General features: G+C 32.7%; 5 protein-coding genes across 9 annotated transcripts; 2 read left to right on the top strand and 3 right to left on the bottom strand.

Annotated features, from left to right (window-relative positions):
* Positions 1 to 1,541: 1,541 nt before the first annotated feature.
* LOC102664120 (uclacyanin 1) lies at positions 1,542 to 3,812 on the bottom strand. The gene is made up of 3 exons (XM_041010664.1): positions 3,219 to 3,812; positions 2,824 to 3,008; positions 1,542 to 2,348 (listed from the first exon to the last, which is right to left on the bottom strand). Exons 2-3 carry the CDS (start codon positions 3,002 to 3,004, stop codon positions 1,885 to 1,887), a joined length of 645 nt encoding a protein of 214 aa, XP_040866598.1. The 5' UTR covers positions 3,005 to 3,008; positions 3,219 to 3,812; the 3' UTR covers positions 1,542 to 1,884.
* A 643-nt stretch (positions 3,813 to 4,455) lies between these two features.
* On the bottom strand, positions 4,456 to 8,651 carry LOC100780727 (probable ADP-ribosylation factor GTPase-activating protein AGD15). Of its 4 annotated transcripts, XM_006599644.4 has the most exons (10): positions 8,384 to 8,651; positions 8,189 to 8,247; positions 7,368 to 7,458; positions 7,233 to 7,287; positions 6,769 to 6,865; positions 6,461 to 6,659; positions 5,830 to 6,010; positions 5,430 to 5,544; positions 5,213 to 5,358; positions 4,456 to 4,796 (listed from the first exon to the last, which is right to left on the bottom strand). In XM_006599644.4, coding segments are annotated over exons 1-8 (735 nt in total). In that variant the 5' UTR covers positions 8,435 to 8,651; the 3' UTR covers positions 4,456 to 4,796; positions 5,213 to 5,358; positions 5,430 to 5,542. The 4 variants fall into 4 exon arrangements, with proteins under 4 accessions (XP_006599707.1, XP_040866597.1, XP_006599706.1 ...); XM_041010663.1 differs by having other exon boundaries at positions 5,213 to 5,544; XM_006599643.4 differs by lacking the exon at positions 5,213 to 5,358 and having other exon boundaries at positions 5,425 to 5,544.
* A 1,853-nt stretch (positions 8,652 to 10,504) lies between these two features.
* LOC100775181 (eukaryotic translation initiation factor 3 subunit J) lies at positions 10,505 to 15,848 on the bottom strand. The gene is made up of 7 exons (XM_003548256.5): positions 15,692 to 15,848; positions 14,786 to 14,848; positions 13,754 to 13,878; positions 12,117 to 12,259; positions 11,250 to 11,403; positions 11,011 to 11,170; positions 10,505 to 10,916 (listed from the first exon to the last, which is right to left on the bottom strand). Exons 2-7 carry the CDS (start codon positions 14,796 to 14,798, stop codon positions 10,822 to 10,824), a joined length of 690 nt encoding a protein of 229 aa, XP_003548304.1. The 5' UTR covers positions 14,799 to 14,848; positions 15,692 to 15,848; the 3' UTR covers positions 10,505 to 10,821.
* Positions 15,849 to 18,868: 3,020 nt separating this feature from the next.
* LOC112999807 (TMV resistance protein N) lies at positions 18,869 to 20,697 on the top strand. Of its 2 annotated transcripts, XM_026126186.2 has the most exons (3): positions 18,869 to 19,509; positions 19,706 to 19,823; positions 19,981 to 20,151. In XM_026126186.2, the coding sequence occupies exons 1-3, from the start codon at positions 19,043 to 19,045 to the stop codon at positions 19,999 to 20,001; spliced, it is 606 nt and encodes a 201-aa protein (XP_025981971.1). In that variant the 5' UTR covers positions 18,869 to 19,042; the 3' UTR covers positions 20,002 to 20,151. The 2 variants fall into 2 exon arrangements, with proteins under 2 accessions (XP_025981971.1, XP_025981970.1); XM_026126185.2 differs by having other exon boundaries at positions 18,874 to 19,509; positions 19,706 to 20,697.
* A 789-nt stretch (positions 20,698 to 21,486) lies between these two features.
* LOC100780192 (disease resistance protein RUN1) lies at positions 21,487 to 22,554 on the top strand. The gene is made up of 2 exons (XM_026126140.2): positions 21,487 to 22,070; positions 22,231 to 22,554. The coding sequence occupies exons 1-2, from the start codon at positions 21,516 to 21,518 to the stop codon at positions 22,552 to 22,554; spliced, it is 879 nt and encodes a 292-aa protein (XP_025981925.2). The 5' UTR covers positions 21,487 to 21,515.
* Positions 22,555 to 26,596: the final 4,042 nt, after the last annotated feature.

The raw sequence follows: 26,596 nt of genomic DNA, 5'->3' as shown, positions 1-26,596 counted from the left end.
ATAAATTAATAATAGATTATATATGTTGTCTTTGATAATTTGGTATTATAATATTGTTGGACTATGAGACATGTTTGGATTTAAGACTTTAGGATTTTAAGACTTTTGAATGGTATTATAAATATTTGAGAACTAAGATATTTAATTTGAATGATTATTTTCATAATATTATATGCTTAAATGGTTATTTAAAATATTTGTCTATTATTTGTATTTGTATCTAAATCATTAGAATGTCTTTGATTGAAAAGAACATCACTTTTAAAGATAAAAAATAGAGAAAATTAAAATGTTTTTAATTTTTTCAAAATTTATTTTTTGATTTTTTTATTATAAAAAATTTGATGAGTCAACTCACCTAATCTACCAACGCATGGTGGCTCACCCTGGATTGTTATTTTCGTGGCTCATTTAAAAGTGAGCCAAATTAGCTTAACCGATTTAAATCTTAACTCGTAATGGATTAATTTGCGTGGGTTAGACTGACCAATTTTGACACCCTTATCCATCAATCAACAACAACCTTCATCCACTAAACAACACTAGGCTCCACCTCATAGTTGCAGTGTTTCACCTAGTAGTTTTTAGTCTCCACTTTTTAAATTAATTATTTAAAAATTTAAAAATTAATATAACACAAATAGTCAATTAATGGAAATGAACCAAAATAAAACTTTAAAAAATATAAATGATCAAAATGAAACTTTTAAAACTTAATACATCAAAATAAAACTTTCAAAAATATAAAAATTAAAGTGAAACTTTCAAAAATATAAAAAATTAAAATAAATTTTTTTAAAATTAAAGTATGAAAGTAAAATCACACAAAAACGTAATGGACCTAAAATAACATTTAACCTTATCTTTTTCCTGATTTAAAATTTTTAAATTAAAAAATTATTAAATGGAGAAACTTAATTACAAGACAATAACTTCTCTAAGAATACCAACGTCAAACAATTATTACTCCTACGAGAGCACGGAGCAAGGCATTGGGCCATTGGCAAAAGGGAACTACCAAAATTATCTGCCTTTGCACTTTACCAAAAACATTTATTTAAAATATTTTATTTGATTATTTTAGTCCTTATCAACAATCTCATTTTATTGATTATCTTTTTTACTTAAATTATTGTTAAATGAAAATGTGTCGCTGTCCTTTTAAAACTTTGGTCTACTCAAAACTACCACATCAACTATAAGTTAAAGAAATTCAATGAACAACTTAAAAAAAAAAAACAACTATGCCAGTAAAAAATCGTAAAGCATAGAATCCTACAAAAATGCCAGTAGCTACTCTAAATAGTAAATTGTTGTATTTTTAAACGTTAACAGTTAACATACGGACATTCTATATAATTATTATTTTCAGTATTTACTTACTTATCTTATATACATACATGATACATCTTACATTCTTTTTGGTTTTGTTGTACAATCATCACACCATGTTAAAATTTATGACTTCAGTCATATTAACTAAATCCCCCACTGCTTAAATAATCTCCGTAAACATACACTCTAAAAATTAAAGCAGATAACTTTCTCATTTTCTCATTTTATTATTCACACGACATTAACCAATTGAAAAAAGGAGATATAAACCGCTGAGAAAATACTCACATCGAGTTTGCACTGTGCAGGGCGATTACAAGAAAGCAAAGTACATACCTTTCGTCTCTACAAACAAATTCGCCTATATGTACATGGCATAGCAAGAGAGCAAGCAAACTCATTATTCAATATTGAAAATACACAGACAGAACAACAATTCACTAACCCGAATCATCGCATTCATATATGCACACCGAGCAATAGTGCGAGGTGAAAGCCGAAGCACAAGAAAGGTAAAAACAAATGTTGCAGCAAGCTAGCTAGCAAAGCTCAACGGATGTTGTGAAAACGGAGATGTGGAAATGCGATGAAGAAATGGGTACGAGCGAACGCGAGCACGATTACGAGCGTAATCAACGGCACCACCCCATGGCGCTCCTCCGCACGGGAACAATCGCACGGCACGGGCTCGTCTGCAGGTGGCTGTTCATCATCCTGCGGCGGCGGCGGCGGCGGCGGAGGAGGAGGAGAAGTAGACGGAGGAGAACCGCCGGGGCTTTGGTTTTGATCATTGCTGGTTCCGTTATTGGACTGGGCTAAAATTTGGACCTGTAGTTTAAGGCCCTGTTGGCAATGGCCCATTCGGCCGCATACGAAGTAGCGCGTTTTGGCGTCGCTCAGGTGGATCACGGTCTCTCCGTTATCGTACGTTGCCAGAGCGTTGGCTATCTTACACGTGTCGTAATCTAGTTGGTTCACTTCCATCACGTCGTGCGCCGCCGTGTATGAGAACACTGCCAACCAACGCGAAACGTTTCGTATTTCAATTAGTTTTTCTCACAGTTTAATTTTAATCAATTAGTAATTAAAAATTAAAAAACATTATGCCCAATATGCCCTTGGCTTCGTTTCTGATTTCGTCTCAACACGAAAAACTAACTTCGAGAACGATTTTCGTACTCGGGGTGTTCTACTCAACAACAATCGGAATGTTTCACTGCGGAGATCTAGAAAAATATTCAGGAAAACGAACATGAACACAAAGCTTATTTGTTTCCAATGGATTTTTCGATGCGAAAATTCAATTAGAACTTGAACTAATCAATTAACGATTACTCTGTTCTGTTGTTAGTTAATTATATTGCTCCTGCTAGATTTATAACTTCGGAAACTCAAAAATTGGGATTAATACGTGCTTTATTAAGATTTAAGAGATGAATGCATGCATGGAGATGAAGATCTAGAGGGAGAAGATGCAGATATACGTACCGAGATCGTCACCAACGTTAAACGTTGTCGTAGAAGACCAGGCTTGGATATTGGAACCGAGATCCCAGCCGGAAGCTCCACCGACGGTGTGGTTCTCGCCGCAGACGCATCGGAAGAGGATCGAAGTGAACACGATCACGATGATCGCCTTAACGGCCCACGCTGGTCTCAGTTTCTCCATTTTTCTTCCAATCAAACAAGAAAAAGAAAACTCTGAGCTAACCAACTGATAATTGAATCGCATAATATGGAATTTGAAGTTCAGGTCTGAAAAATACTCGGCGCAAGTGCGAACAATCGAAATCCAAAGCTTAATTAATTAATGTAACAACTAACAAGTAAATGCGTGATTTAATTAGTTTTCTTGGGAAAAAGAGAGATAGAATGCGAGGTACCGATGTGAGCTTCGCAGTGACGAGATGAATAGGCAAGCTGAAGAAGTGGAAGCTACCTGCAAATTTGTTAGAAAGCGTGAAAGAAGAAGAAGATCAAAGAAGGAGGAAGAGAAAGAAGGAGAGAGAGTACGTTATAGTGTGTGAAGATTGATATGGCGGTGGTGGCAGTGATCGACGAGAGAAAATTCAGCGTTTTCCCGCTTTTATACGTAACATACAGAGAGAGAGAAAGAGCGCGCGAAAGAGGTTTCATAACTCGCAGTTTTTGTTTCTGTTGTGGAGAGTCAACTACAATGCGGGCAGCCTTACAATGAGGATTGTGTGCCAATCGTTCTATTTTTGTTTTGTGATGCATGTAATTAATTAAGGCCTCAAATTTTTTTGTTTTTTTTTTAATTTAAGTAGAATGTATGTTTTTTACATTGTTATTTAAGAGAAATGCTTTTAACACTTTACTATATGGATTAAAATTGATTAGAAGTAACAAATTTTAACGAATTTTACATTTAAATAAGATAATACTCAATTGAATAAAAAATGAGATTCATTAAAATTTGTAATAAAAAAATGTTATAACACTCCTTTGTCATCTAATTATACATGCAAGTTATAATTGTGGACTTTTATAGTAAATATTTAAAACATGTTTAATTGTAATTGAATGATAAAATAAGTGACTTATAATTAATCAATTGTATAAAAATCTTTATAATCTAGTATAAAATATCTTATTTCTTCTTGTAAGTATTAATTTTTTGGTTCAAGCAACTATGGGCATATCCAGAACTCGAATTCATGGGTATTTAATAATTTAAGAACCATGGAATTGATTATTTATTCTTCAGTTAAGGAGGTTATTCGTGCAAGCCTCCACTTTCAAAGACTCGCGTGAAAGTGAAACTCTGCTAGGCAAGCATTAGGTCAAAAGCCCTTCTATCTTAGTTTGTCCTATGCATCAATTGTTGATGAATTTTAAATATTTGCATGTTATGACATTTATTGATTCAATGGTTAAAATACTTCACATAGGAAGTGATTTAGGATTTCGGGTCCAATTGCATAATAAGTCTATGGCCCTTTTTTTAAAGGAAAAAATTAATTAAAAATGTAACTTTTACAAAATGTTCGTAAATATTATGATTTTATCTTTCATTTATTATATCATCAATTCTTTTGAACTATACAATTTGGTTCAAGCAATTAGAAGCTTAAGATAAAATTTCTGATCATGTCAACCTTTGTTAAGCAACTCAAAATCCACTGAAGAAAGTTAAGATTCTCTGTGTTTTGACTGATGAATAAAAGAAAAGGGTGCACTAGAAAAAGAACAAAAACTTAGGCTGGGGCATATAACAACATCTTGATCAGTCACAGAATCTTTAATTGACACTGAAATTTAATTCCCTTAATCCCTTTTGTTAATCTCAATCAATGGGTGTAATAGGAGCTACAGTGCAAATCAAACCATTCTATGAACAATCTCAGGCTGTGTGATACATCAACGCCAAAGCGGTGCAGATGTGCTCCAAATTTATATCCTGCAGCAACGTGTGTTGGTTGAAATCTTTGTCCCTAAACCTGTCAAAACAAATAGGGCTTGTTTATGAAAAAATTCTATACTACTCACTTAATCTCTCATCCAAAGTATACTTATGTTTTAAAAATTATTTTCAAAACAAGTGTATTAAAAACTAAAAACCAGAAACTACTAGGAGATATGATGTTTTCTATTTTCTTCTGTTTTTCCTCTTATTCAACATCCCCCCTAACTTCACACTTTGTTTTGTACCTTGCACCAGCCTCCACTAGCTGTTTGAAGAACCTTATTTAGTTGCATTTTGAAAACTTAAAATAGTGCTCAAAAATAGATATCAAACACACCCATAATTTGATATATGCCATATATCCAACTAAGCATGAGGCCGACCTTATGCACTAGAACTTGGAACCATGGTTATACCCCAAATTAGTGTTTATCAGCATGCAAAATATACCTTGTAAAGTTGTTATGGGTATTTACTTCTATTGTAATGTATAAAGATGCACTTTGAGCTGAGTTGAACTATTTCAGGCAATTGTAAGGCCGCAAACCACGACAAGTCTCTCGGTTTAGGAAAACGTACAAAACTATAAGGGTCATCTAAAAATGGAAATAAAGAAAAACATCAAATTAGCATTGTTATCATTGAAAAAGAGAAGTACACACCATACCAGTGCCGCTCAAAGTTCATTCAACATTGCAAGATCATCTGCAACTACAATGTTGGGACATCTACGCGAAGGGCTAGCTCAACAATCTTCAAACATACACCTCATAAGCCTTCTCCTGCAAACATGAATACTGATTTAATAATTTGGAAGTGCCTAACATGAGCTGCCACCATCTTATTTGTTCCGATGCAAAGGGTGCAAGATATTAAAAGAAGAAAGAACTAGCTGAATGAAGTAAGTCTATAATAGCTTCAAATTTGTCTGACAAAAATGATTCTATATTAAGCATTAAACATCTTTACCGGCTTCCATAATTCTCTAAAAGCTTCTACTATCAAGAGAATGATAAAAAATAGAAGAAATATTACAGAAGAGTATAATACAAGTATTGTCATCTTACAATCAAATGTTGTCCAGCTAGGAGGTGTAGTTGAGAAATCCTGTTTATCATCATGGATGGAAAACAAGTCAAAATGATCAACAATACCATTGTTCTTTCCCCTAGTGTAGTCAAAATCAAATGATGCAGATGGCTTCCTTAATGGTGGTGGTGGTGAATTCTTTTGAAAATCTGAGGAGCCCTGAATTGTGCAAAAGATAAACTTTTATTGTTTTTTTTTTTGTGGCGTAATAAATCTATGAAGGCAAACAATTTTTTTGAGCAGAAAACAGAACAAATGTTATATAGCAGAGAGAAAAAGAAAAAAGACACAATAAAGTCAAGTTGTTGATAACTCCTGTGTATAAGTACAATTTGGAATTAAAGTATAGAAAAATTATCAAATTTTCTCTCTGTTACTGCTTTTTTTTGTGTGAATAATTAAAATTTTAATATCATTCAAGTTTTTGTCCGGTAGGTGTTTAAAGTGGTTAGTTGATAGTACTTTGGTGTTATATTTGTTGCAGAAACACAGTAAAACTTGAGAGATAAGTTGAACATCTGGAACATTCCTCCTTCCGAATATCTGTGCAATTAAAATCAGAAACAAAAATATTTATCACGGATTGAACTTGACATTAAACATGAATACCTCATGATATCTCGTGACTGGAGGCCGAATTTGTGCCACATGTTTCACAAGAATGCTTTCCTCAAGAGACAATCTCCTATTCCTCTGAGTGGCACTCTTGGCCCTAGCAGCTGGTGATTCATTCGAGTTAAAGATTATTTCAGCTGACTTTGAAGCTGGCTGTAGTCCACCTTTTGAAGCCCATCTTTTCTCCACATACCTGAAAGATTTTAAGCAAGTTCATGACACCAGAATATGGGAAATTTGATGCAAATTTAATCTTCTGGGCTCAAGTGATGTCATGCATAAGAATCCATTAAAAGTTTTACTTGGAACGAATGAATTTCTCAACTCCATATCCATTTCTGTCAAAATTTGGCGGTAATTCTGCCTCCCAGTGCTTATTTGACTTTGCATTACCAATTACTGCATAAAACACACAAATCAAGAGATGTGCTAGGAAGACATTATGCAGACAACCAAAGTACTCTGTAAATTCAGCTGCTAGAGAATCCAAGAGCCCAGTAATTTTTTTCTAACAATTACCCTATCTTCCATAATTAGTTTTATCAACCAACTAAATGGGTATTATTTAATCTCCTACAAATGGTATTTCTAGCTACATATATACCAAACAGACCATACCCCTTATGTTCAGACCAACACCAAACCTTTTAAGAAAACTAGTAAATTCTCTTATTTTGAGAAGAGAAGAGTTACTCACATTATCTCATAATTTGCTTAACCGTACTTTAGACTAAGAAAGTAAGAAACGAATTATGTACTTCCTTACATTGCATAAAAGAAACTTGATCTGGCAACCATGTATCCAAAGTTGTGGACCGCACCTAGTTGCAAAATCAGAAGACTTAGCCCATAGCCCATTATCAATTTCTAAATTGGCACAGAAAAAAAGATGAACATAAACCTTTGATATATGCACTCCAAGACTCCGGTGAATTCCTGAACATTGCATGCAAATGAATATCCCTAAGTTCACACTTGCCCATCGTGGTGCCCTGATATATTAAAAATATGTGCTTATAAACCATGAAAAAAACTCAACAATTTCTAAGTAATAAATGATCAATGCTAAAGCCCAAGTTGATCCCAAAATCAAAGGATATTGAACAGCAGAATGAAAAGGAAAAGTTAAAAGTACAAAAGAAAAAAATAATTAAATAGCTGATGTACAACCAATATCCATGTGAATAAAACACAAGTACTCAAAATTGTTTAATACTTCCCATGCTCCCAAAGAAATAAAAAAAGAAAAGACAGGGCTATTCAATGGCCTATTGTAGTTGAAGCTTCACGATTAAAAACACTATGACAAATTACATTGACACCCCTTATAGTTTCTTGAAATTTTACACGATATTCATTGTCCCCTACCTTTTTTAAGCTTATAGTAACTCCCCTTAATTGTTTGAAAAACATTAAACCCTGTACCCTTATTACCTAAGAAACACATTACACCATATATCCCTGACACTCCTGTGGTTTCTTGAAATTTTCACACGATACTCCTAGTCCACTACCTTTTTAAGGTAACTCCTTTGAATTGTTTGAAGCACATTGGACAATGTATCCTTATTATCCAAGAAACACATTGCATCATGCATCCCTATAATGGCTGGAGTATTGTGTGAAATTTCAAGAAGCCACATGAACCATGAGCATAATTTGCCCGAAAACATTAATATATATGCTTAACACAAAACAATGGGTTGTGAAAAAGGAAAATACTTGGTCCTGCAGTCTGCACATTCCCTGTTGTCAGGTAGCTTAACAAGTCCCTCTAATATCTGCATTCATTCACAACAAAAACAAACAGAATAAAGAACACAACAAAATGGAAGAGAAAAGATGTTGCTAGCTTCACATGATACAAAACACACCATCAAAACATTATGATACAAAAGGGGTGGGAAAAAAAGGAACCTTGGTGTGCTTGGCATGGAGCTCCTTGGAGACGGAGGCTTTTCCGCTCATGTTTGCAAAACCTTAACCGTGCTCGTGGTTGAGTCACAGCGAAGGAAGAGCAAACAGAGAAAGTAAGTGGGTGGAGAAAATATGGTTCAAAAGAGGGTCTTCAGTTTTCAACTTGTTCGTTGGTTTGTTTTTGTTTTGTTTTGTGGTTCCGTAGGTTCAGAGGGGAACACGGTTGGGGATGTAGTGACAACGAGAAAAACACGGATATTCCATTCATCCTTGTATGCTAAAATCGTCACTTACTAGGTTTGGTGATTCATTCATTATTTTCAAGTCAACTTGGTTGGCTTATACAAAAACTACAACGTCATGGTGTGCAGTAGCAAATCTAGCCATAAAACTTAATTAAATTTTATTTTAAGTGTTAATTTATCATCATATAATATTATAAAATAAAATGAATGGATGGGATTCATGCAGAAGACCAAATTCCTCTAATTATCAATATCCTTGTACAACTTTTAGGTATGACTTTAAAATATCATAAAACTTATTATGATTAGATATAAAAGTTGAATAGAATTAATTTAACCTTTTTTCAGCCACTATTTAACTTTAAACACAATTACTTTTTTCATGAATTATTTTTTATTCAATATTATTTTTTTATCCAAAATGTGAATTGGGAAATACAAAGTTGATTCCTTTTTTACAGAACAAACTTGATTTTAGATGTATTTATGCATACAAAGTAGATTAAGGAGTCTAAATGAGTACTATCAGCGAAATAAGGGTACGCAAGTACTTAAGGGAAGAAAATTAAGAAACTAACCAAAAGCATGTCTTTAATTACCCTCCCTACTTTTAACCTCCCAAACCTAACTCAAACATATGACTAATGTCCACAAAAAGGATACGCAAGTACTTAAATTGTTTTTTTTTTAAATAAAATAAAATTAGGCAAGTAGCTTTAAAAGAAACAATTCTTTACCAAACCTATTTAGGAACCGCAGTGGACTATAATAAGCAAATTATGCGCTCACGATAAAAACCCTCAAAACACTGAAAATTTTCACAAGTAAAAAAGAAATAATTATATGTTAGTCATGCATTGACTTAATTTTGTATTAATTAATTATGAAAATTATCTCTTATTACTCATTCAATCAAGTAGGAAAAGAAGAACGATCTATTTAGGATCTAAGTATATCTAATAGAAAATCCTATTTTGATATCTTAATTTTCTTTTTGATGAGTCTATAATATCATATCACATTTAAATCTCATAATTTTTTTACTCTAATAGTGTATCTCATTTTAAAATTTTAAATGTTTTTTTTTGGTAGATTTCACAAGGAATCCACATTCTAATATTTATTATAATTTATTTCAAAATAATTAAAAACAATTAATTATTTTTTTTATTTTGAAAAGAAATTATATATTTGTTTATCAATATAATTTTGAAATTTTTTTTATAATAGTCATGCAAATTCTTTTCCACTCCCTCTGCCCTGACCCCCTCTTCTTCCACCTCCGTCCTTCTCTTCTTCTCCCACTCACTCCCTCCTCTCCCCCCTCTCCTTACCCCTCCGATCCACGTTTCTGGTGATGCTCCAAGGCCCCATGACCACACGAGCCTCCAATCCAACCATAGGATCGTTGCCGGCCACCATGCGTTGACCGTCATGTCTCTTTGTACAATTACTGTAATTATTCTATTGTTATGTATTTTGTCCTAGACTATTCTGTTGTTGATTTGTTCCTCTTCTTCCTTTCTTTTGTTTTTGTTGATTTGTTTCTTCCTGCAAAAATTAGTTAGGAAGAGGCAATAAGAATTGATTCAAAAAAAGTGTACATCTTCAGGGCTCTTCTATGAGAACCAAACCATCAACATCAAGATCTTAAGGATGTCTCTAATAGCTTGATCTTGAGAAAACAAATCTTCAACTTAAGATCTCTCTCCAGTTTCACCAATTGGAGATGACCATATAGGGTTTTACTTTGTAATTTTGTATCCATCTCTCAAAAGTGTAGTGCACATCAAACAAGACATGTTCATTCTCATGCAGTTGGTAACAATGCTGTCAACATCCAACACATTAACAAAAAAGACAATGGCAAGTTCCCTTAACAAGAAAAGGTCGAGTTCTATTCCTACAATCCAAGAACATAAAATGTACCCAAGTTTAAAGGTATGGCGAATGTTGCCACGTCCATCTTCAAATTGTTCTATAAATCATATAAACTAACTTCCGAGCATATATTGGTGGTGACAAAATTGACAATGAGAAAACAAGACACTGACGAACACTCTTATTAGACAAAATACGGGACAGCACTCATTAGCATTTGACAAGGGTATGCCGAAGGGTCTTGTCCCAACTTTCAATGTTGAAACACTTGAATCCCGTAACTGAATCTGAATGGAACCGAACCAAAAAATTTCACATGAAATCATAATCATCCAGAGCATCATATCGATCAGCAGGAACAAAATCCTCATCAGGTTTATCGACATTAAGTTGCTTTTTCTTCCCACCTGCAGTCACAGCAAAAACCTTGAAAACATCTGAAAGAGAGACATGGTAACACATTTAAAAGCAACAAACAGTTTTAAACAGATATGAACTTACCTATCTTCTTTTTACCAGCATTGGCTTCTTTTTCTGCCTTTATCTTCTCGTTTGCAATGGCAGTTACCGAAGATGCAATATCTTTGGCATCTGCCCCTTTTAGAGATATCGTTGATAGTCTCATTACTGCCTTCAGCAAGCCAATATAATGATAACTTTTCTGCATTCATCAAAAAGCAAATTAGGATGCCCTTCGAAAAATATTGAAGGAAGGAGGAAGGAGGGAGTATTTAACAGACCTCAAAAGCTCGGAGCTTGTGTGAGATGAGCTCTGCATACTCCAAGAAATCACTCTCAGATTTGGGTATGAAAGTGTCAAGGTTCTTTTCATCTTTTTCTTTTCCCCCACTGAACAATTCTTTAGTGGCCTTATAATCTGCTTCTTCGATTAATCTGTAATAGAGAATAGAGAGAAAATTAAATAAGACAATAGGATGCTTGATCCAAGTTTTCAATATGCTTCTATTAGATGCTGCAGTGTTTCAGAGACGATAACAAACATGACTTAGTAAAAGGAAAAATAATTTTATCAATGACATGACTTAAACATCAAACTTAATACCATTGCATAATACAGTACGAATATGCCAATCCCATCACTCAAAACACTTTGTAAACCCTAAATATGGAGTATCCAAGTAGGCTTCTCGCATTTAATCATTTGAGTTTGGAGGTTAATTTATACTCAGTTCTGTTGCAGTTTTTGCTTTATTTCCGCTTGGTGACGGACTTTATCATTTCTTACCATCTCCCCACTCTGCAACCCTTTTTTCTCTACTTTTAAAGATATAATAACCAAAAAGAATAAATCAGCTCCTCATTATGTAAGTGCCATAGCTAGTGTAAAGCAAACCTTAGATATCATTTCACTTAAACAAAGTAGTTTAAGCAGAAGACTAAAAGTTAAAGAAGATATGGCCCAAACAAAAAGAAATTGTACTTAATAATCTTCCCTAGCTCATCATAATCATATTTTCCTAACCAGCATATATGGCAAACCTACACATTGTCAGGTATAGAGTTTAATAAAATGTGATAATTATACCCATAACAGAACATTATAAAAGGAACATCAAGATGACCAAATTGGGTGGAAAACAATATACCTTTGTTGGCGAAGTTTTTCAGCCACAGGATCTAATGGTTCTTCCTTTATTGGTTCTACTGTCTTACCCTTCTTTTCAGTGGCTTTATCAGAAGATTTTTTGGGAGCCTTTTCAGTAGTTTTTACAGCAGGTGCTGCAGGTGCCTGACAATATTAAGCAAAGTAACCAAAAAATATAGCAATTAATAACGAAGGAAAAACAGAAGACCATAATTATAAGAAATACAGCACCATTTCATTAAAGTAACAATGTTGTTAATGGCGGATGGCGGTTCATGGCGGAAAGTCAAAAATCCGCCATAAAAATATGGCGGATGGCGTAGCGGAAAATGGCGGATGTCATGGCGGACACAAAAAAAAAAAAAAACATATATATAAACTCATTGAAATTGAAAAAAACAAAGGATTGCATTCAAATAAACTAAAAAAGTTTCATGAGTTCATACAATAATCAAGTACCAACACCAAATAAACTCATTAAAGAGTTCAAAAAAGTTGTAGACAGAAAAATGGGGGGTGTCAAATAGCAAAAGGAAAAAAAAAGTTGTAGACAGAAAAATGGGGGGTGTCAAATAGCAAAAGGAAAAAAAAAACTGTAGACAGAAAAATGGGGGGTGTCAAACAGCAAAAAGCCCAAAAAAAAAAAAAAGAAACAGATCAGCTGACCCGCGTCTTCTTCCTTCCTCTTCTTCGTCTTCTTCAAACGCGAGACAGAAAAATGGGGGGTGTCGCGCGTTGCCGGGGCTCGTCGGCGCCGTTCGTGCGTTGCGGGCCTCGTCGCGGCGGCGGCTGGGTGCGGCGGGGAGGGGGTGGTGTCGCGGCGGCGGCTGGGAGCGGCGGGGTTCGGGAGGGACGCAGGCAGGTTCGGGAGGGAATGGAAGCTGTTGGAGGGACGGCTAGGTGTTCTGAACGCAAGCTGTGGAGGGTTTTTAATTTAATGAATAACCGGGTAGGGTTGGGTCGGGTCGGCCCAACTCCTACCGCGGACAAAAGCCGAAGATTTCCGCCATTTCTGCCATTTCCGCCATCCCGCCACGACCGCCATGGCTATGGCGGCCGCCATGGGGCCGCCATCCCAAACCCGCCACGCCACCGCTATTCGGTGGCGTTTTTTCGCAAACCCGCCATGGAAAACCGCCATGGCGCCGCCATGGCCGCCATTTAACAACACTGTAAAGTAATCATTGTTAAAAGTGTATGTTAAACAACTTGCACCATTTTTAGTTTTATAGAAGCCCCCCAACCTACCCCCTCCTTTCCTCTAAGATAATAGATAGATAAAAACAGGTATAAAAATACAACTGCAGACTTAAGTAAAATGAAACTATACTTAATGATTACTGATAAAGTGTAAAATTATATTTACCAATAATATCTAGCAATTTCTTCTCAAAAGAATAGTAATTAATAATAATAACTAGCAATTTGATATTTTAGTAAATAACAAAAAATATAAGATCAATAACAGAAGTTGCATGTGCATAGCAGTAGTATAAAAGGCATTTTAATCATCCAATAGGAAGGTAACTGAATAGGAATGACAAAAATGTCAATCTTTCTTCAAAACTTATACACAAGTACAATCATACACATAAATTAGCAAATCTCTGTTGTTACATCATGTTTAATTTTTCATACCGGAGCAGGCTCGTCTTCATCCTCCCATGATTCCTTCACATCATTTTCATCCACATCTTCATCATCCCAATTACTTTTAACTGGATCTTTCAATGTAAGATCAATAGGGGCAATATGCTCATCCTCTGCAACAAACATTCTCAAATTAACAAGGATACAGTAGACAGTAGAAGAAACATAATAAACAAGCTTACAAACATATTAGTGTGTTTGAAATAAATAAAATATGAGAATTGAATTGATTTATAGATGGAATCTATTTGTTTGCGAATTTACAAAATAAGAGTTCAACTTATTTTTTTAGTTGGATAAATTACGAATTTACTCAACAATGATTGAATTTGAGCAATGTGATTTGGCTTTGGTTTTCATAATTCATATTTAATTGACAATTTCATCCTTAAGGGCAATACAGTAAAATTGTTAAAGTAATGAACTTATTTAATCTTTAAATATGACAAAAATATTAAAAATGAAATGAAATCAATGTTATAATTAGTTCCATGCATACAAATTGATTGTTAATTAAAAGCAAATCCATATTTAATAACTCCAAACATACAATGGATCAACATGTAAGGTAACTATCAATTGAATCACATTATAACTTCTGAGCACCAAGCAAAATTCATTAGCAGGTAGCAACAATTTTTTTTAATCCGTGGGAGTCAAAGACAGTGTCAAGGGGTTTACAATAACTCATGCACCCTGCTTGACTAACTGAGCTAGACTCCCTTGACACAGGTAGCAACAATTAATATAGTTTTATCTTGTGATACATAAAGAGGATCTGGAATAAGCAATAAAAAGTTGATGAGAAGATAAAATATTAAAGACCATCTGGACTCGGAGGTAAAATGAACAAAAATAATTTAAAAGACCAACACAATGTGACTGAAAATAATGAAAGTAATAGCTAATAATCTACTACTTAATTAAAGAATTCATCCAATAAAACGATATTCCAGCAATTACGTTAACATTCATCAAGTTATGTGCATGTACAAACAAATAAGTGAAGTAAGATCTTACCCCAATCATCCATTTGTTATCACTTCGTCAATAAAACAGAATAACTGAGCTCCCGCTAACAAACTGCATGAAGAATAAAGATCATCAGATATCTGAATTTAATCAATGAAAACCAAGAGAGCAAAAAGAGAACCACCAACTCAACCTCCCCAAAAACCCCCGTAGTGGGGATAGGGGAGTGACACAGACTAAATAAGTAAATCTGAAAATACACGTCAAAATAAAAAGAAATAACTAGTCTTACAGTTATATACTTTAAATCTAATTCTATTAGTCTATCAAAATCAACATTTTGTGATATATCTTCCTTATATCACTGCCAACATGACATTCTTCACAAGCAAAAACCTCAGATATACACAAATTAATCAAAACTAATCATAGCAACAGCCACAAACTTTTCAAAGATTCCAAAACCAGATTCTGAGACTCCAAAATACACCAATTAATCTTGGAACCAAAATTGTCAAATTACAAGATTCTACAGTGTCAAAGACACAGAAATCATGTACTCGCACTCTCCCTTTCAACTCAGAATCCTCATACAAAACACCCAACAAATAAAAACCCGCACTTTCAAGGGATACGCACACCCGTTTGGAAAAAAAATCAAGAGTTCAACCCATTAACAAAAAAGGGAATTCTAGCATTGAAGTTCAATTAAATAAAAACACGCAAGAATTACACCCAAGTAAAAAAAGGCGAAAAAAGAACAATTTTTTTAGGGTTTAAAAACAAAGAAGCGTCAAAAACTGCTACTTGTCCGAATTCCCTACTTTGGTGTCGAAAACATCCGATCCGTATCGATGATTTTCCGGGGGGAAATACCCAGTAAAAAAAATTCCGAGAAAAGCTATATCGAGAATGGTATATTTTCGGAATGGATTGAAAAAAACGGCGAAGTACCTGGCGAGCGACGAAGGCAAAAGCGTTGATCGGAATTAGGGGTTAGAGCGGTGGAGTGAAAGATTCCGATTTGAGAAATTAGGGCACAAAGGATTTGGACTGTGTGTTTGGTCCGGTTGGGGAATATAAACTGCCGTCAAAACGGATTAGAAAGACCATTTTATTGCTTTAACCGTGTATGTATGGAGATATGGACTAGGTAAAAAAGCTATAGTTTTAAAAAAATTACATATATATATATATAATTTATTTGGTCTTATCAAATTTTATTATATTAGCTTCTTTGAATATAGAGATTTAATTAAATAATATTTAATTAAATAATTATGAATTAAATTAAATTTAATTTATATTTGTTTTGATTGATTATTTTATTTGTGTTCTTGTAAGTTTTCATTATAGCATGATAATAATATTATTCTTATAATATTATAAATGATAATTAACATCTAATAATACATCCCTATCATTAAAATATTTGACTTGATTTCAACGTCATGGTTTAACCTTTGTCCTTTGTCCAAATGTCCTAATCAAATAAGAGTATCATCATCCCTATTTTAATTATTGATTTTTTAATAATCAAGTGAAAGTGTAAACAAAAAAAAAATTAAATATCTTATATTGGCTCATTTTTGCATGATCAACATATAATGAACCCTATTTATGTAAGACACATAAATTCTGTTATGTAAAAGAGACAAATTTTATATACATCATTTACATTTTTCAACATGATTCACTTTAGGTCGAAATACTACCTTAATTTATGATTGTTACTAATATCATTTGATAATATTAAAGCCTATAACTCATACTTGTAGGAATCATACTGATTTTATGTCAAATGACTATTATCGTGTCAAATGACTATTATGAATTAACATTAGAAGCACTCATGGTATTTACATAATTGTTATCAAACCTTTTTATGATCCTCTAATATAATATAAATATTACTCTTAATATTTATAATTATGTGCCAGCTTCACATGTACATGACCTATATGAGGTGTAGTCATCATGTTACTCACAATAATTTTAATGCACTAATGTTATCCTTCCTGACCATGATACTTCGATTACATGCATTATAAGAATTGCATTTTATTATTTAATGAATACCATATCATCCTTATTCTAAGGACGTTACTGAAAACAATCAAAATAACAACTGAAATATCTCATATACAAATCAAAATCGTAACATAAATATAGCCTAAAATGGATTAACGGATAGGATTAACTTTAAAAAAATGAGATTTAATAATAATTTTGAGTTTTAGTCCTAGTTTAAATATTTAGAATATATAAAGCATTAATACTTTGTTTAGAGGTCTAAAGCAAACATTAGTACCTGTACACAGTGTAAGAAAATGAACGATAGATACTAAATAATATGTTGCTATTATCAAAATATGTGTGGGTTGTGGTGATACGTACAACTGCATTCCTTCTTCCTAAGAGAGTATATTTTTCACTAAACAATCAGCAACTTGATTTGCTTCATAGAAATTAAAAAGTGTTGACATTCCAAATTTCGATCCCGAGGAAAAAACATTAACAATATCATTGTGGAATTTGTAGCATTGATGCCAATCATAGTAGATTATCTCACATATTAATAACTCGTTACTTGCTTGATGATCCTATTCAGATATTCTTTCAAAATTTCACATCAATTGGTTCCAACAGTGACTAGCTTGCTTCTATATGATGGACGCCCGAGGTTAAAAAACACATTGCCAAACGGTAGAAGAATGTGGATCATCAAATTTTTCTTTACTGTTTTTAGTAAGAAAATGGTAGCAGAATATTAGTTTCCATAAGAATGTCTTGAACTAAGAAATTAGACAAGTAAACCTCACAATTCCACGTACAGGAAAAAATGCATAGCGGTAATGAGATTAAAAAAAATTGAGAACTTCTTTAGCAGTAATAACTTATGCTCTTAAGTTATTTAATTGGAACGGATTGAATAATTAAAGAAATGATTCAATCTTGTTCAATCATGACAAAATTTAGATCAAAAGCTTCTAACTCCACTTGCACTACACAAATGACGGAGCTGGCATAAGAAATATACATCAACGAAAATTATTCTCTTACAAAGGTAAGGTGAAGAATGGATATCACGTTACTTTCAAGTTTAGAAACATATACATGAGCATTGATCGGCCAACAGAATTAAAAGAAAACCAGCACTCTTACGGGGGAATAAAACAGATATATAAGCACGAACCACCAGAAATTCACTGCAATGAAACACACTTTTTAACTTTTCATTCTTGCAAAAGACCACAAGAAATGTGTGAGGAAAAATGATCTAGTTTCTACAAAATGTGGTAAATAGAATCAACTATGATAGATAAATAATTCCATATAATCATGCCAGAGTTTCAGTGTGGTTTAATTTGTTATGTGAAACAAAAAATTCAGTAGTTACTGAAAAATACTTGAAAATATATTAGGGATGTCAACAGTACATTGGGAAGGGAAGAAATTGATGATTTTGGATTATTTTTATAAAAAAATAGGGATATAAATTTCTTGTAAAATAATTTAATTATATGAGTCTCTTTGACCATTCATCGGTCAAAATTAATAATTTGACTGATAATTTTTTTTTAAAAATTAACATGTGACATATTATTTGACACATATTATACTTTTTCTGAGTCTATTGATTATATAGGTAAATCTGTTAATAATAATAAAAAAACTCATACTGATAAATTATTTTAAAAAAATCCATATTAATATTTTATTTAAAAAAATAATCCAAATGATCCACCGGCCACTCCGAAAAGGATAGTTATTTTAAGTCCAAATTTTTTTTATCACTGTCAGCTTTACATTATTAAAATAAAGCAAAAAACTCAAGATGTTTAAGGAAATATAAAGACTCCGAAGAGGATAGTTATTTTAAGTCTAAAAAACTTTATCAGTGTCAGCTTTACATGATTAAAATGAACCAAAAAACACAAGATGTCTAAGGAAATATAAAGACTCCGAATCGGATAGTTATTTTAAGTCTAAAAAACTCAATCGCTGTCAGCTTTACATTATTAAAATGAACCAAAAAACACAAGATGTCTAAGGAAATATAAAGCCATTACATATATAGAACATCATCTTTTGGATGTTTAACTGTCAAAAGAAATAAATATTGGTTGGCCTAGGCATCAAAATCAATATCAAAATAAGAGCTTGACCTGACTTCTCCTCAAAGCCGGCCATCTTCTTTATAACACACAGCATTTGGTATACTTTCATTTTCATATTTGTTCAAGTTTCATTCTACCTCCTACCATATCAACCATAACCATACTAAACTTTTTTCTTCTAATAATGGCTGCAAAAACACGTTCCCTTGCATCCATCTACGATGTGTTCCTCAGCTTCAGAGGGGAAGACACACGCCATGGTTTCACTGGCAATCTCTACAAAGCTCTTGATGACAGGGGAATCTACACTTTCATTGATGATCAGGAGCTTCCCAGAGGAGACCAAATAACATCTGCACTTTCCAAGGCAATTCAAGAGTCCAGGATTGCTATTACTGTGCTTTCTCAAAACTATGCTTCTTCCTCGTTTTGTTTAGATGAACTTGTAACCATCCTTCACTGCAAGAGGAAAGGGTTGTTGGTTATACCGGTCTTTTACAAAATAGATCCTTCTGATGTCAGACACCAGAAAGGTAGTTATGGAGAAGCAATGGCTAAGCATCAGAAGAGCTTCAAAGCTAAGAAGCTTCAGAAATGGAGGATGGCTTTGCAACAAGTAGCTGACTTGTCTGGCTATCATTTCAAAGATGGGTATACAATCATACTAATATATTTTACTTTATGGTTTTTATTGGATTAGGTTTTACTTGTCTATTGATTTAACTAGTAAAATTTAAATAGAAAAGAAACGCTCTTGTTAACCTTGACAATTAATGTACCTATCAAGACATGGATGCAAGGATTTTAGGCTGACTGCATCAGAACTTTTTTTGTTTGTTTGAAACAGAGATTCATATGAATACAAGTTTATTGGGAGTATTGTTGAGGAGGTCTCTAGGAAGATTAATCGTGCTTATTTACATGCTGTGGATTATCCATTTGGTCAATGGTCACAAGTGATGGAGGTAAGGAAGCTTTTGGATGTTGGATCCCATGATGTTGTCCACATCATAGGGATCCATGGAATGGGCGGGTTAGGAAAAACAACACTTGCTCTGGCAGTTTATAATTTGATTGCTCATCATTTTGATAAATCTTGTTTTCTTGAAAACGTGCGAGAAGAATCAAATAAACATGGGTTAAAGCACCTTCAAAGCATCCTACTTTCAAAATTACTTGGTGAGAAGGACATCAACTTAACAAGTTGGCAAGAAGGAGCTTCAATGATACGACATAGGCTCCGACGAAAGAAGATTCTCTTAATTTTAGACGATGTTGACAAGCGCGAGCAATTAAAGGCTATTGTTGGAAGATCTGATTGGTTTGGTCCCGGTAGCAGAGTTATCATTACCACTCGGGACAAACATCTGCTAAAATATCACCAGGTTGAAAGAACTTATGAGGTGACCAAATCTCTAGTGAATACAAGTATATTGGTAATATCGTTGATCAAATCTCTAGTGAGATTAATTGGTAGGATAACAGGAATAGGAAACAACAAGGCACCAGTAACAGGAAGCACAAAAAAGAAGAACAGAGGGTGCAAGGAGGATTTTGCTTAAGGACAGAATGGAGCACAAAACCGTATCTAGCTTGATTGTGATTGTCTCCCATAACCAGACAAGTATAACAAATTCTGCTAAGAAGAATATTCCTTGTAGGCAAATCAGTACAAATTCTGTTATCAGGAATTCTATAAATATCTATGTAAATAATCAATCAATCAAGCATAATGAAAATATGAATATTATTCCTTTCTTAGGATTGCAATATTCATGTATAGAAAAGTCGGATAAAATGAGAAAGAAGTTTGAATAAAGTGAAAGATAAATTGAATAATATTATTCAGTATATTTTCTTTTTGATAACGTAAAGAATACTATTAATATGCATCAAGGAGATCGAGTATCAGGAATGCTTCTTGCTAAAAAAAACAAGCAGTTTGCCAAACCACTTATTCAGTGTATTAACCTTTAAATTTAATTAAAAAATTGATTATAAATTGAGAAGTACAGATAAAATTAAAATATGTAAAATCTTATTTGACCCACCAAAATTGAAGTTGCGTTATCAAATTAATAAATTGCATTGAAAATTACAAAAAAAGTATATCGTATGTGATATTTTTCAATATTTTAATTTTTATTTTTTAATCAATGTTCTAAATTATTGGTTAACATTTTTCATATTTTCATATGATTTTTATTATACAAAATTAACTTCTATTACTTTTCGAACAAATACATCTGACTTAAAGTAAAACATCTTATGTGTGGGTGTTTTCAGCAAAATTGTCAAGGTTATTATATATAAAACTCTTTCAATGAGAAATTTATATATATAGAAGACAAATTTTGAAGCTCTTGTGATTAAAAATTATCAGGTTACTTATTAGTTAATATATATTTTGATTCTCTAATTAACAATTCTTTTTGGGACGGGAGAATTAGTAGTACCACCAGTTAATTATTTGAAATACAGTACCAATTATTAAAAATACTTTTATTGTTTATTTGTAAATTGAAAAAATACAATATAAAAATGAACAATTTTTTTATGAGAATCAACATTGAATAATTATTCTTAGACTTTAATTAATTAATTTTGAATGAAAGTTGGAGGTTTTAAAATATCATGGCGTTGAAAGAACTTATGAGATGGAGGTTTTGAATCACAATGCTGCTCTTCAATTGCTTACAAGGAATGCTTTTAAAAGAGAAAAAATTGATCCAAGTTATGAGGACGTCTTGAATCGTGTAGTAACTTATGCTTCTGGCATTCCATTGGCTTTGGAAGTCATAGGTTCCAACTTGTTAGTAAAAACAGTAGCAGAATGGGAATATGCTATGGAACATTATAAAAGAATTCCCAGTGATGAAATTCTAGAGATTCTAAAAGTAAGCTTTGATGCTTTGGAGGAAGAAGAAAAGAATGTTTTTCTTGATATTGCTTTTTCCTTCAAAGGGTATAAATGGACAGTGGTTGATGATATACTCCGTGCTCTTTATGGTAACTGCAAGAAGCATCATATTGGGGTGTTGGTTGAAAAATCTCTCATAAAGCTTAACAACTGCTATGGTACTGTTGAAATGCACGACTTGATTCAGGACACGGGTAGAGAAATTGAGCGGCAGAGATCACCAGAAGAGCCAGGGAAGTGCAAGAGATTATGGTTACCAAAAGATATAATTCAAGTTTTAAAACACAACACGGTGAGTGAGCTCATGAATAGTTGAAATTTTTTTTTGTCTATCTCATATATTTACATCATAGTTAAATTTTCCTTGATAATTTGTAAATTTTTCTAAGCGAGTCAATTGATATTTCATACAAGTTGTATTGTGGTCGATTCGTGCCTTTTTGTATTAACAGGGAACTAGTAAAATTGAAATCATATGTCTGGATTTCTCCATATCTAACAAAGAAGAAACAGTGGAATGGAATGAAAACGCCTTCATGAAGATGGAAAACCGTAAAATACTTGTTATTAGAAATGGCAAATTTTCCAAAGGTCCCAATTATTTTCCAGAAGGTTTAAGAGTACTGGAATGGCACAGATATCCTTCAAATTGTTTGCCATCTAACTTTCAAATGATCAACCTTCTTATATGCAAGTTACCTGACAGTTCCATTATGTCATTTGAGTTCCATCGCTCATCCAAGGCAAGTTACCTGACAGATATCCTCATCCCATGAATTATTAAATTCACTTAAAATTTATTCATATGGTTCTTATTTCTTCTTCTTTTTTTTTTTTCCTTTGCAGAAGTTCTGGCATCTAAGAGTTTTGAATTTTGACCAGTGCGAATTTTTAACACAGATACCTGATGTATCTGATCTCCCAAATTTGAAGGAACTTTCATATGATTGGTGTGAGAGTTTAGTTGCAGTTGATGACTCAATTGGTTTACTGAATAAACTTAAAAAATGGAGTGCTTATGGTTGCAGGAAGCTTACGAGTTTTCCGCCTCTCAACTTGATCTCTCTTGAAATACTTGAAATTTCTGAGTGTTCCAACCTTGAGTATTTTCCAGAAATATTAGGAGAGATGGAAAACATAAAGCATCTTTTATTGTATGGCCTTCCCATAAAAGAATTGTCATTTTCATTTCAAAATCTTATTGGACTCCAAGAGTTATCCATGTTGGGCTGTGGAATTGTTCAGTTACGATGTAGCTTAGCCATGATGCCCGAACTGTCTGGAATCGATATTTATAATTGCAACAGGGGGCAATGGGTAGAATCGGAAGAAGGTGAAGAAAAAGTGGGCTCAAATGCTCAATACTATCTTCAAAGGCACGTTGGTTTCGTGCCATTAATTGCAATCTATGTGATGATTTTTTTTAACATGTAGGTTTGCTCATGTAGTAGATTTAGATCTATCGGGGAATAATTTCACAATCCTTCCTGAATTCTTCAAAGAATTGCAATTTTTAAAATATCTTGACGTGAGTGATTGCGAGAATCTTCAGGAAATTAGAGGGCTTCCACCAAACTTAAAGCATTTCAAAGCAATAAACTGTGCATCCTTGACATCCTCGAGTACAAGCATGCTTTTAAATCAGGTATTGTCTTTTTTATAATGTATATGATTTGATGATGCATAATGCACTTAATTTGTTTAAACTTATGAATTATGACTAACAGGTACTGCATGAGGCTGGAGGAACCAATTTATGTTTCCAGGAACAAGTATACCGGAGTGGTTCGATCAACAAAGCAGTACTGGACATTCAAGTTCTTTCTGGTTTCGTAATAATTTCCCTGCCAAACTTCTTTGTCTTACTATTGCATCTGTGTCTACTGGGATTGGTGTCCTGAAGCCAAAGGTCTGCATCAGAAAGCCCCTCCTTCCTACAAACCATAGCTTTGGGGACACGCAAGTTTTCCTTAGCTTTTTTCTTATTTTTTTCATGTTTTCTATTCTATTATTTTGGTTTAAGTTGTCAAAAATTCACTTAACCCAACTGCTGTTCACCCTATCTTCATCATGCACTTTTTACTCATTTATATTCATCTTTCACCACTTTATGCATTTTCTATATATAACCTTTCAAGTTTTATCTTTCTATATATTTCTATAGTTAGATTTCTAAATTACATAAACCAACATATATTTATCTTATATATACATTGTAATTAAAAGAAAGTAAAATAAATTCTTTAATATACTTTTTTTTTTACTTTTAAATTTTTCCTTACCAGTTCTACTATAAAATAATATAATAATATATTTTTAATTTATTTGTATATTTATTTAATAATATATTAATTTTTTTTATACTACTAATATTAGTATATGTGATCTAAAAGTATATACATTTGCAAATTTTAATCAAAATTTGAATGCCAATTAATTTGTTTATTTATTTTTGTATGTTTATTGACAATATATTTCAACCTTATAAACAGAACATAAAACTTATTGTAAATATATGGTGTTTTAAATATATTTCTAATTTAGTTTAACTTCAGACATAATAATGGAATAATATTTTTTTAATTAAATAACTAAAAAGTTGTAAATTTAAGTGCAAGAAGTCAATTAAACTAGTATTCACATAAAAACATCGAAGTTTAAAAATGATTATTAATATCATATTAGTTAGATATAAAAACATGTCAAATAGATAAGTAAATGATCATTTTTTTTTCCTGAAATTGGGAGACACAGCCAAATTTATCCCTGAAAGTAATTAAATGATAAAAAAAATTAGATTAGAAAAAAAAATCCTTTGAAAATGCAAGATGTCACTTATTTTAGTCCAAAACTCTAAATGTTGTGTGACTTAAATAAAATATAAGCATAGCTTCGTGGGTTAAATGAGAATAAGTATTAAGTTTAAGAATTAAAGTGATATTGTAAGGAGATTTTCTCCCTTCATTTTATTACTTTTAAGAATTAAATTAACATTGTCTCACACTTTCCGATAGGAAATTGGTTATTTATCCATTTTAAATATTCCAGTCAATACAAATTTAGATCTTTAACTTTTTAGCTTTTGCATGTTCAACTTTTTCCCTTCTAATTGCTACAATGATCAGGTTCTTGTTGGTTTATGCTAAATAATTTGATTAGGAACGAGAAAAACTTAAATTAGTTAAATTTTAAAAGTGTACTTAGGATTTAGCTAGCATACTACTATATGATCTATATCAACTGTTCATAACAGTTGAGAAAGTTAAATTTTGTATACTTGTAAGAAGAATGCCTATTTAGGATTCTTATTGAGTTTGAGTTGGGCATATAAATAGATTTGTGTTTCCTTCTACTTTTATATGCCTCTCTAAATTAAGTCTTATTTTTTTAAAATTTACAACTACCTTCTTTATAAGCGAACACAGTGTAATGTATAATGTATAAGAGGTATTGGAATAATATTTTCGAAATAATTGAGGGGTTAGTGTAGGGGTAAAAAAAGTATGAAAAGATTGTGAAATTTTCACCAAATCTAAGGACTAACTAGTGTAGTTTACTCGATCAAATATCTTTAAGCCAGATAATGTCTTCTTCATTTTCTTGATAAGGATTGTCTTAGGATTGGCGGACCTACATTAGGTTGAGGGTGTGCACTTGCACCCTCTCATTTTTTAAAATTCACCAATAAATTTTCTTTTAAATTAAAAATTGTAAATAAACTCTTATATTTTTTGTATTTTATTCCATCTATATTTATATATTTAAACCCACTAATCTTATTTTTTATAATTTGTCCCCATTAACTTAGGATTTTGGTTCCTTCACATAGCTTGTTGTTTTTAAATTTATGAATGGAAATTAAAAACGTGGCGTTAATAAGGATAGGAAGTAGCCTAAGAAATAAACACGCCAAAGTCCAACAGACACCACTATCTACAAATAAATGTTGAGGTGAAAATGCTAAGAAACAGCGAAGGCAAAGTTAGAAAACTCTTCAAGAGTCTGTTGTCCTTCCTTTGTAAGCCATTTGCTGTAAGGTTCAAAATCCCCATACAAACTATTGCTAGTTGCTCCAGCATCATTTTCCATTGCAGGAAACTGGTGAATGCCCTCTTAAACAGCTAAACTAGAAATTTTTCTATTGCAAAAAGTTATGATAATGGATTGAATGAATTTAAGAATTGTGACTAAACATTTTTCATACAAATACCGTACTGCATGCATATGAGATTCTGGTGAGAAACTGTAATGGGATTTTCATGGTTTAATTTTCCTCTTGGTTTAGAATAATTCCTTTTTGGTTTAAATGGGTCTTCTGTGGAGTTGCTTGTTCCAATTCTAGCATTGCAAGGTGAGAGTTAGGCTTCCAATAAAGGAGCACCGTGCATTGACTAGGTCAACTTGGTCATCATTCCAACTGTCTCTAATTTTTTGTCCTAACTTACCTGGGAGTTTTAAAAATAATTTCTCTCCTAAAGATTTATCTGTAAATCCTCCTGCTTTAGAGACATACATTAGGTAATCTTGGGTAAATTCTTTTATTTTACCAAAATAACTTATAGAGAGTATTTCTAGGTTGCCTAGATAAATCTTTTGTCTGAGGGTATTTCCATCATTTACAGATTGTGCTGTAAAGATTCTTTGTATTAAGCTACAAAAATTTTAGATGTTTAGACTAGGGTCTACTAGATTTATTTTGATTTGTTCTTGGAAAGTTTGTTTGAAGGATTCCCAGCAGGCTCTAGCTATATCCCCTAGATATGTTTCAACTCTTGCTATCATGTCTTGACTATTGGATATATGACTTTCATGATTTAC

This window comes from Glycine max, chromosome 16, assembly GCF_000004515.6.
Source record: "Glycine max cultivar Williams 82 chromosome 16, Glycine_max_v4.0, whole genome shotgun sequence".
Classification (NCBI taxonomy): domain Eukaryota; kingdom Viridiplantae; phylum Streptophyta; class Magnoliopsida; order Fabales; family Fabaceae; genus Glycine; species Glycine max.
The sequence above is the reverse complement of the archived record's forward strand: the minus strand, read 5'-3'. Positions and strand labels throughout refer to the sequence as shown.